The 11,610-nt window shown below is 38.9% G+C and overlaps 1 protein-coding gene across 1 annotated transcript; it reads right to left on the bottom strand.

Annotated features, from left to right (window-relative positions):
* Window positions 1-7,073: 7,073 nt before the first annotated feature.
* MED10 (mediator complex subunit 10) lies at window positions 7,074-11,236 on the bottom strand. The gene is made up of 4 exons (XM_009570289.2): window positions 11,053-11,236; window positions 10,593-10,676; window positions 9,014-9,116; window positions 7,074-7,860 (listed from the first exon to the last, which is right to left on the bottom strand). Exons 1-4 carry the CDS (start codon window positions 11,178-11,180, stop codon window positions 7,765-7,767), a joined length of 411 nt encoding a protein of 136 aa, XP_009568584.1. The 5' UTR covers window positions 11,181-11,236; the 3' UTR covers window positions 7,074-7,764.
* Window positions 11,237-11,610: the final 374 nt, after the last annotated feature.

Genomic DNA, 11,610 nt, shown 5'->3' on the forward strand with positions numbered 1-11,610 from the left:
TTCTATGATAAGCTTTGTAACTCACTGGTTTGTGCAATTTGGAGTCGAATAAAGTGGTTTTTTACTAATTGCTTCCTTTTTTGGCTTCCACCATAATCTCAGCAATTTCTAGTATGTAATCAAAATGGTTCTTTCCTCTCCACTTGATGAAAATAGGGTTTCATTGCTGAGATGCAAATTAAATTTCTCTTGCAAGCCTAATGCTTTGCAACTATAATTGTCAACCATTATGACAGAGCTTACAAGCACCATTTCTGTCCAAAGGAAAATGCATTTATAAAGCTATGCATCTTCTGCAAAGTGGGGTGTAAGAAAAGAAATTCCCAGCTGCGTAAGAAGCAATAAGAAAGCTGTTACAAGATTTATGCTTATTGTACTCTGAAAACGTTTCTTGATTTTAAAGTTTTTCAAGTTTCTTAATTTGAAAGAAGAGCTTTGAAAGAAGAAATTTTGTTGATTTTTTAATATACTTCTCTTAAATAAGATTTGTTTTATCACTGTATCCACCTTGTTTTTTGAGTGCCAGATGCCTGTTCAATCATTCATTTAACTACTGTAACCCAACATGTGATGATCAGAAATGATATTAAACAGTCTTAGACCAAGTAACATCTTGTGTTTGATAAAAGATCTATTCAAAGCCATTTTTGTCTGCTGAAATATCTTGGGCTTTGACCATATCAGAGAATCTCTTGAAAAAGTATTGGTCAAATGTAATAAAATAGTAGGTAGTAGTCTATTATTTAAAAGGTAATACTACTTTGAAATAAATAATAATCTTGAAGATAGAATTTCTTGTATATTTAAATAATAATCTCTTACTTCATCAATGTGTTTCTAAGGTGACTATGGGTAAAACATTTTTGTTACAAAAATGGCACATACTTGTGATTTTGGTGACATAATTGTAAACTTCTTTTTCTTTACTGACTTACAGGAGTGGCTTGGCATATTTCTGTATTATCACAGGAATTTTGAATCCTTAGCACCATTCCAAATAAAAGTTTATGAATGTCAACAATTCAGATAAAAAGTAATTGTTATTTTTGCAGCAGAAGTGATATAAATATGGTCTAGATTCCCATAAAGTAACATGTTAAATAATGCAATATGACAGTAATTTTAAATTGTCTTTCCCAGATTTATATATATATATGTGTGTGTGTGTATATACTTATATAAGTAGCTTTGTCTTCCTTTGAGGAATATTTGGAGAGGTTTGTTTAATATAATGACCAATTTACAAATACAAAGTAAATTAGATTCAAGTCAGATATTTAGGGATGGGAATATAATGTGCTTTTTCTCAATATATAAAGGGACTTTGCTTTCAAAAGAGAAGGAATTGTTTTGAAAATTTTCATAGTGTGCAGAAAGATGTTTCTTTTTTACTGGCTGCATTATGCCTTGTTGAGACTAAATACAATGTAGTTCTCAGTATGAAATATGTTACAATACAGAAAATACAGATTCCTGATTTGAATTAAGAGTATTAAAAGAGCTGTTACAGAAATATCTTTGTAACATGTGCTCCTCCGTTATTTTAATTAAGAAAATATACAGAAGGATTTAAGCATAACTAAGTAATTTAAGTTCATGCAGAAAGTGCAAGTCTTCTCAGAGCAGGGCAGATACTCATGTCACCTTGACTCTGTGCTCTGCAGAGCTGGAAGGACATCTGGCAACTGCCCAGAAATGCTACAGCTATTAATCATAGTAAAGTAAGAAATTACCTTGTGTTGAAACATGAGAATCCAGAAATATTCTTGGCAGTGATATATCTCTATTATTAACTTGCTCTTAAGCTCAGTATTTGGAACACTTCTTACATGCTTTTCAAGGCTTTGTTTATATAATTTACCTTTTCAATATGTTGATTTAAAGAGGTTTCAGTAAAACTGCAAGTTCAGTTAGTAGTTTCTAACTGATTTAGTTAAACTCTCAAAGATCACTCAGGGCAAAAAGAAATAGATTGGATGGTTTGTCCTTTCTATTCCTATGAACACAGCAGAGTCAAAGCTGGGATTACAAAGTACCTGAGATGACTATTGGAATCATGCAATGAACACTGTCAGTCACTTGGGAACTGCGTTCACCAAAGAAAGCAATTTATAAAAACATCATCACATAAAATATTTGGGGACTCATCAAACCATTACCACCACTTAGCTCCACCATCTTCATTGTGGCCAGTGTTGGGTACTTTTTTTATTAACTAACAACAATAACAAATTATACACTTATAGCACACGCATCTCTCACATTTTTAGGGCGCTATGGAAGTACTTGTCCCCTACTGCTCCAGGCTGATCTCTAAATCCTGCTGGAAGCTATGGCCAGCATGCAGAGGCAGACTACAGACCTTCAGCCTTTGTAACATCTCCTATCCCCAGAGCAAGGCTGGCTCTTCAGCTCCTCAAACCCTTCAGTGCGGATACACTGCTTTACCAATCAGAGGCAGCTCACCTTCACCACCTACTCAGAAATTATTCCAGCAGGCATTAGATCAGCTGTTCAGCAGTTATAATGCCCTAGCTCACACCAACAGCCTGACTGCACCACCTCCTCTGTGGACCACCACAACCAGAACCTGGGTTCAGCACCCTCATGACTTACTTACCGCTTTAGAGCTGTCTTAGTGGGGGTCCTGGTTGCTTAGCTGTGGCTGAAGCTGCTGCTGGAACCCCAGCGAGGGCTCAGGTGGCTACTGACAGGCACGACTCAGCTTATAAACCTGTCTGCAGAAACTGCCTGGGGAAAACAAGCCCTTATTGTTTACCAAAGGCTAGGGCTGACCAAGGCCAGTAAACAGGAGCTAGCTAGGGCTGACCTGTTCCAGACCCATCCCGTCAGACCTGAATTTCATTATGGTGAGGCTCTGACTACGTTTTGCTGCATCTCCTTTGCACAGAAGAGGATCTTGTGGAGGTGGGTCTCCTAACTCACTGAGAAAACAGAGGCAGATAGACCTCTACAGCTAAAAGCAGTTAAAGAAAGACGCGTTGGCCAAAAGGGACTAAACAAATCTTTCTAAAGGCCCACGCATTCATCACAAAATGTAAAAAGAAAAGAACATTTTATATTGTTTTGGTAAAATACTCTTCATTAACATCCACTAAATACAATTTGGTAACAATTTATTCTTATGGGATGGAGGAGAAAAGCAATTGCACAGCCTGTAAAAAATATTATCCTTTATACCATAAAATAACAGTTAAATAGTGGAATTCAGAATAGAAGAATCTTTATTAGTTGGGATAACAATATACCAAAATTTAAAAACAAAAATTCCTATTGTGTTTTTATAAAACAGACCATAGGAGCTACTGCGATTTTGGTTTTGAAAAGAGTTGTTTGAGAAATTGTGAGAATTGTCATTTCTTAGAATCCTCTGCTGCTCCTATTTATTCTGCAAAAATCAACTTCCTCAACTATCTTAATAATGTTGCAGTAACGACATTAAAAACAGTGAAAAGAGGAAATGCACACTAATTTTGAGGACTTCCCCCACTAAACCCACCAAAGCATCGAAATCACAGATTCTACGAACAGAGTTTCTCTTTGACTGTCCTCTACCAAAAAAAATCTCACCTCTCCCTACACCGCTGGTGCTCTTGAGAGGTGAAAAGTAGCAGGAGTGTGGAGAAAGATTCAGCTGGGAGGCAAGCAGAGGGCAAATGTGACATGCTGAAACAATGCATAGGACTTTTTTTTCTTTTTCTGTTAAGGAAATGACATTTTCAGCACACACAAAAATATTTAATATTCAGAAAGTTAAATTCTTAATTCTGTTCAGTGTTCTTATATTCAAGGAACAAATTGTCTTTTAATCAAATACCTATCACTTCCCTTCTCACGCCGCCTTTTCCTATCACCAGTAGGAGTAAATCCATACATTATAAGCTCTACCAATACATTATTAGTTTCTATGGAGTGTATAGCATGGAATATAGATAAGGAAAGAATGCCTTACAAAAGAGCCATACCATACGATGCTTATTAGTTCTGAGCTGATCAACACAGAGCCGGTCAGCATATAAACCGATGGGGATGTACGAGATGCTAAGCTCCACACAACACCTAGAATGTAAATCCTGTGATAGTAGTTTCATAGTAACAGCTGAACATTGTGGGATATAAATTAATACACTGGACCCAAAACTCAAAGTAAGCATATGTGTAAAAACTAATTTGAAAATTAGGATTACATTTTAACATATCGTGTTTCAATCAAAATTATAAGCTAAAAGATTTGGAATGGTATCACAGCAAAGGAGTTTAAATCAAAGGAGGAAGCAGAATGTAAAACTAAGTATTCAATTTTTTTAATTAAAGAATCAAAAGGATAAGGTCTCTTTGGTTGAAAAACCTTACTCTTATGTAACAATGTTGATGCCCCTAAAGCTACCAACAGGGAAATTGTAGATAGTGTGAGGGACTGGAAACAGGTAGAGATGTCTACTAAATGCAGTGGGCTTAGAAATGAAAGGAGGAGATGCACTACACAGATAAAATCACCTTTAGAGTTCAGTAAAAAAGTAAATTTGATTTTGCATATACTTTAAATGTTTCTGATCCCAAACATCTTCAAAATCATTTGTGCTCACAACCCAATGCCTTGAAAAGCAAAAGAAAAGGCTTCTTGCAGCACCTCTTCAATGTTTCACCAACAGGCATGGGTGCTAATCACTGTTTACACTATGTAAAAGCAAAAGTCTCTGGCTGGTTAAATACCTACAATCACCTGCTCCATTGTGCAACAAACAAGAAATATTAACATTGAGACCAAGTAATCAAAAATCTTTCACTGTGGTAAGATAGTAGAATCACAGAAAAATGGTGGTTGGAAGGGATGGGGCATCCACAACTTCTGTGGGCAACCTGTGCCAGTGCCTTATCACCCACACAGCAAAAAATTTCTTCCTAACATCTAACCTAGATCTACCCTCTTCTGGCTTCAAACCATTACCCCTTGTCCTCTCACTACACTCCCTAATAAAGAGCCCCTCCCCAGCTTTCCAATAGGCCCCCTTTAACCACTGGAAGGCTGATGAACAGTCTGCCCTGAGCCTTCTCTTCTCCAGGCTGAACAACCCCAACACTTGGAGCCTGTCGTGTATGGGAGGTGTTCTAGCCCTCTGAGCATCTTTGTGGCCCTCTTCTGGATTTGTTACAACAGATCTGTCTTTCCTGTGTTGAAGTCCTTGCTCTCTGTCCCTGCTCTCTTTCAAGAAATGGTTTACACTAACCCATACAGTTTTTTCCCTTTCCTAAAAGGTAAAATCTTGTGATCAAAAAAGGACTTGAAAGACCCTCAAGAAGTCATCTTGTTTCTCCTTCTGCTTTAAGATAGGATCAACTTTATCAATGTTCTTCCAATGAAAACTCCACTTCCTCAACATGAAAACTATTCAATTGCTTTGAGACACTTATAATAAAATTGCTTTTAAGCGCCTAATCCAAATTTATCTTTTGACAATTTAAGTCACTGTCCGTTTTCCTTTTTGTACTTACAAACTATATTATCTAAATCCTTTATAATATGAGTCACAGAAACATGGATTGGGAAAAGCCTCTAGAGTTCACCCAGCCCAGCTCCTACTACATTAGACCAGGTTGCTCAGAGCCTGCCCTATATGAGTCTTAAAAGCCTCCAAAGTTGGTTGGAGATTCTACCATCCGTCTGCTCACCCTGTTCCAGTGCTTCCCAAGAGAGTCTGCCTACATTCAAATGAAATGCCAGCTTGCCCTACACAGGAATCCTACGATTTTGTTTTAATTTGATTTTTAGAGTGCTTTCACTCTTTTTCCCCCTAAATTGGGATTACAAAAATTAAAGGTACAAAGGATGCTGCTCTAAAGCATTAGAAGACTCACCCTGTAAAGTTTACAGATAGAAAAATCCAACTGGCAAGTACAATCTATCCAGATTAGGCTTGCTTGGGTTTTTTTAAAATATCAGTTTCTAAGAGAATTTGCACAACCAGAGTGATAGCAGTTGCAGTAAGTAGATATAAAAATAAGACTTCCTGGCAGCACCAGTTTTAAAGTGTGCTGCTCCACCAAGTCAGACACACAAACTGGTATCAGTAGGAGCCACAATACTCTAGCACCCTGACCGGTATCTCCTGTCCTTTTGTTCCCTAAGTGTTCTACATCAACCACCATTTAAACACAGCTTCACATGCCTACTGGCAACATTTTTGCTCTCAGACTCCACTGCCCACCACCTTATACACACCTAAAAAATACTCTTACCTTCTTTGCTTGTGCCCTATATAGACTCCACTCGCCAGTCGCAAGTGTTGATCCAGCAACTCCTACAGACCTCGGGCAATCCAGGTAGAGCAGAACACAAACGTGGGTTTTCCTTGAGTGCCGCTTTCGGACAAGTTAGTACAGTGACGTTGAGAAGGTAAAAGCATGATCAGTGGTGGAGCAAATGCAAGGAAAATGAAGTGTGCAGACTAGGGCAAGGCAGGATAGTATGAGGCAGCAACTAGATGAATTTACACTGCCAGCTAACAAATCCTAAATAACTAATGCAGAACACCTAGTTTCTCGCTTTTATTTCTCCTTTTGTTATGCCAAAGCTTGGTCAGACACAGTACTGGCTGGCATTATGGATGAGCTTTGCTTCAGCTACGAAACTGAGCAGATACTGCTTAAGGTGTGGAAACACAAGGAATGTATCTAAATCCCCATTAAGGTCTTTAATGGCCTAGGAAGGTCTGCTATAGAGCACATGCATACGGTACTATTATATTCTGGAGCTCCTGCCCAAAACTACTTAGATTAGCAACTAGAATAAAGTTAATAAAATAATAAATTAATTTGCCGGTGGGAAAAAAACCCAAAACCCAACAAAAATCACTGATCCCCAAAAATCTCCTGCTTCATGTACTAAAATGGATGTGGTCCCCACAAAACCAAAATACCAAGTTAACATTTTTCTTCAGATACAAGCTTTCAACAGTCAAATTTTGATATTCATTTTTCACAGCCTTCAGTTCATTCTCCAAAGAGTGGCATACAACAGAAAATCATTAGATTTTTTTTTCAAATTTTTATTCAACAACCTGCTTACATAAAATGAGCATAATTCAAACAAAAGCTTGCATTAAATACTATACAAAATATTAACATTGTTGAGCAGCTAGTCCCTGAATATGCTCACTTTCTATACCCTCAGCCACCTGCATTGCAGCTCACACAGCGAAATAAAAATATCTGAAGATTTTCTGGGCTGCAATTCATTAAAACACATGAGAACTGCAGCTCTTGACAGGCTCCTGCTCAGTAGAATTTGGCAATATGAAAGCAGTTAATTGTTTGTACAGTAAAAAAAAAAAAAAGCCATTTACAAATGAAAGAAATAATCAAGTGTAATAAATAAATTTCTCTTAAGAACAGATGAACCCACAATCCTGAAGGGCACTTTTCAGAATACAAAAACATGATTTTCTGCTCTGCAAATGCACTTCGTGGGAAATGCTAAATATTGATGACCTGCAGGCAATTATATCTCCAAAACCTTTCAGGAAAGAAGAACAGATCACTATAGGAAGTTTCAACTGCAATCTTTGTGTGAAAGTCTTCAGGAAGGTTCAGACCAGAAGCATCAGCAATTAAGCTCCTTTACAGTCCATAACTGCCAGTTTTAGTACAGTTGTTATGACAGCTTGGATTTACCCTTTCTCCAATGTTTTTATAGAGAGGTGTCAGCTTATGGAATTGACGTTTTTAGAGCTATCAAAGGCCAGCTTAAGGAGGAGGATCTTCTCCTCGAATAGCTTTGTATTTTGCCATGTCTTCTGGGAACACCTTTGTCAGTTCTTGAATTAAGAGACTTTTAAATTTCTGGAAAGAGGAAAAAAAAAAAGTATATATATCATCTGCACAATTTACTTCAATTTTATCAAGCAATGTTATCCAATAACAGAAATGTTTGTATACAACAAAGTTCTAGATTTCAGTGACCTAAAGAGAAGGATACCCTAAAAAAAAACCTCAAAACCACATATACAAATACAGAAAGCTACATTTACAATATTCAGAGAAAACACTCGAGTGAAATCCCCTAACGAAGCATCAGGCAAACTGAAATGCTTTCAATTTCCCATAGGTATTTTCACCCAAGAAATATAAAAAAAGCTGGATGTCTCTGGTAAACTCAATTGCATCAGTACCTGTCCAATCTTGTTAAGCAAAGCTCATAAAGGACTTGTCCTCTGGATTTGATATAGAAACTTCTCCTTAAAAAAAGGAACTCTTAGCTGGCTTAGAAATACCTAATTCTTCCTACAACTCTTATAGGAACAGAGCATATAAAAAGAAACAGAAGCTTAGAACATAGAGAGATACGTCTACATACTGCAGCAGCTGCCATCCTCCACATTAGGTTCAGCCAAAGAACGTTCTGAAGCAAACAACCTTTTTCTCAAAATCTCACTAAACTTCCTTTTCTGTCCATATTTTTCAGCAGTAATTCCAGCAGTTAAAAAATATAGCAGAATGCTTAGGTTCATACTAGATGGAAGTACAAGTAGTTCAAGAAACCCTAAACACTCGGATAATCTTTATAAAATTACCTAAAATGTAACTCATGCTTATATAACACATTTGACATTTTAATACTCTGGAAAAATACCCCTTCTATTTTGCTTATTTCTAAATTTACACACAGTTATAGAACTCTAACAGTGAGGTACTCACTAGTATTCAAAATGACAACAACAAGAAAAGGAGATCTGCAATGCTACATACAACTTTAAACAAAATTAAATCCTAGTGACATCTGCATCTCCAAGTGTGAGATGAATTACAAGTTTTCCTTCCAGAACAGGCTGTATTAGCATCAATTAAGATACAGGGATGCAGAGTAATTCCTAATATGAATCACCTAATAAGGCAATTTAATAACTGCACAAGTGAAAAATCCCCAGACATTTACAGCAAAGTTAAAACCATCAAATACATTATAACATTAGTACTTTCATTACTTCTGGTTTACCTTCATTGTGTCAATTTTTCCTTTTACTTGCTCATTTTTAGCCAAAGCTCGCTCCAGGCACTCTTTAGTGTAAAGTTGAGGATTACGGCCTTGATCTATGTATCTGAAAATACAAAAATACTACCTAAATGATCATATTCTTACTAGAATGTTCTCCAAGGTACAGAATTATTCACCTTGCTGTCTTTCTGTACTATTATCTCAAATGTGCATTTTAAAATGCAGTTTAACTCATCATTTTGAAAAGAGAGCTCAAGGAGGACTAAGCCTTGGCCAGCAAACAACTGTCTTGATACACAGTTTTAAGTCTTCATTTCCAGAAAGCCTGAAGCATGTAAAGTATTAAATGTAAAAAAACAAAAAAAAAAAAAACAAAAAAACCCAAACTACACAGCTCCTCAAAGGCAATAAGTACATACAAATGAAGAAAGATTGTCCTTTTCCAAGCAACTGAAACGGCACTAACCATTAAGTAGCTTAGTTAGTATATAGCGAGCAACAAGCACACAGGAGTACAGCCCTGGCAATTCAAGTATGAGGAGGAAGTGTACATATCAGAATAAAGAGTACAAATTAACTCATCTCTAAGTGTATTTGTGCTCTGCAATGTAAGTGCTCGACAAAGGAAAATGACATCACTAAATAAAGAAAACTTAAACTTTAGGACTGTCTTCATAGAATTACAGATAGAGTGAAACTACAACTGAACAAAGTCCTATATAGACAGTAATATGCTACAACATAGCAAATCAGTGACAGCTGGACTTACACTAGCAAATTAATTTGTCTGCTGTATTGTAAAAAAAGTCTTGTATAGCTCTCCTTCTACATTCATGGTTTTGCTTTTACTGTTTTAACGCTCTGCAATCAAGAAGAATGCCACTATCGAAACTAAACTCCTAAGCACCAGCATAATTTATTTTCACCTGCAACTTTAAATCCTGATTCTAAGCTAGTGTAAAAGTGTATTTCCAAAATGAAAGCTTACTTACTAAATCCCTAGATTCAGCAGAATCTGTATTACTGCCTACATATCCAAAGTCAATATAAATTAAAAAGAAAAAAAAAATATCTGAAAGCAGGCATATGATTTATCACTTCTCTTACCCTCTTGCCTTCTGACAGGCTGAAGGTACTTCTTACCTTCCACCTGCTCACATTTTTGTGAGGTACAAACAGAATCAATCGTTTAGTTGGAAAAGACCTTAGAAATAATTAAGTCCAAATGTACTTGTCCATTATTAAACCATATCCCTGAGCACCTTGTCTACTTGTTTTTTAAACACCTCCTTGGACAGCCTATTCCAGTGTCTGAAAATCCTTTCAGTGAAGAAATTTTTCCTGATATCTAATCTGAACCTCCCCTGGTGCAACTTGAGGCCATTTCCTCTGGTCCTACCACTTGTTACTTGGGAGAAGAGACCAATACGCACCTTGCTTCAAGTTCAAGGAAGAGCTCTTCAGAAGAAAGACTTTAAGAAACAAGCAGTTCTCAGGGAAAACATGCACCCTGCAAAGGCACACTACCTCAAATCACACTGACTACAGCAACTTGCCTTCCAGGTAGAAAGCTACTTACTCAAAAACCTCCAAGGGCACACTGATATCATGAAGCTGCTGTCGGCATTTGTCGATATCCTGCAATCCTGTCACCATGAAATTCCTGTAAAAAGAAAACAGGTAGGTTTTGGCCCCAAAGGGGCTGCACTAATCCTAACTCGAGGGGAAGAGGGAGGAGGTCAAGGGTGAGAGGGGGCGAAGGGGGAGTGGGGGGGAGGAAGGGGGAGTGGAGGGGAGGAAGGGGGAGTGGAGGGGTGGGGGGAAGGGGGGAAGGGGGGGAAGGGGGGAGTCGGGGGGAAAGGGGAGGGGGGGGAAAGGGGAGTGAGGGGGGAAAGGGGAGTGAGGGGGGAAAGGGGAGTCGGGGGAGTGAGGGGAAGGGGGGAAAAGGGGGAGAAAGGGGGAGAAGGGGAAGGGGGAGAGGTGGGGGAAGGGAGAGAGGTGGGGGAACGGGGAGAGGGATAATCGGCGCGCCCCCTCACAATTTCTGGTTGAGCCCAGCCTGGCTGCTGGGCTGGAAATCGCTGACAATGATGCCGAGCTGCCGGATGTTCTCCACAAATTTCTCCAGATGCTCTTCCAGAGAATCGAACTTCTCCGCCATGGCCATCACTACACTCTTCCCTCCTTCCCTTCCCTCCCCTCCCCCCAATCCCAGGAAGGCTTCCGGCCCCTGGCGCATGCACGGAAGGAGGGGGGGAAGCAGAAAGGGGCTGGGATCGTCTCGGGACTCGCCCCCTTCCCAGGCCACACCCCAGGCCACGCCCCTCAGCCTCAGGCCACGCCCCTCGCTCGCAGAGACATGCTTTTCATACGCCAAGCCACGCCCTTTTCATTCAAAGCCACGCTCCCGGCCATCAAGCCACGCCCCTCGCTCGGTACACCCACGCCCATGGTCTCACAAAGCCACGCCCCTCTCTTTCAGCGCCAAGTTGCGGCAAGAGTGGAGGCGGGAGGTGGGGGTCAGTGCAGGTCATAGAATCACAGAATTATAGAATAGTTTGGGTTGGAAGGACCTTAATGATCATCCAGTTCCACCC

The sequence above is a fragment of the Cuculus canorus genome, chromosome 2 (assembly GCF_017976375.1).
Source record: "Cuculus canorus isolate bCucCan1 chromosome 2, bCucCan1.pri, whole genome shotgun sequence".
NCBI lineage: Eukaryota > Metazoa > Chordata > Aves > Cuculiformes > Cuculidae > Cuculus > Cuculus canorus.

Bases quoted from the DNA above. Each gene is read 5' to 3' on its own strand.
- MED10 (XM_009570289.2), bottom strand. From the start codon at position 11,180: ATGGCCATGGCGGAGAAGTTCGATTCTCTGGAAGAGCATCTGGAGAAA. The intron at 10,677-11,052 runs GTGAGGGGGCGC...TTCTTTTTACAG, and splicing joins GCTGGGCTCAACCAGAAATT to GAATTTCATGGTGACAGGAT. The intron at 7,861-9,013 runs GTAAACCAGAAG...TCCTCTTTCCAG, and splicing joins GAAAAATTGACACAATGAAG to AAATTTAAAAGTCTCTTAAT.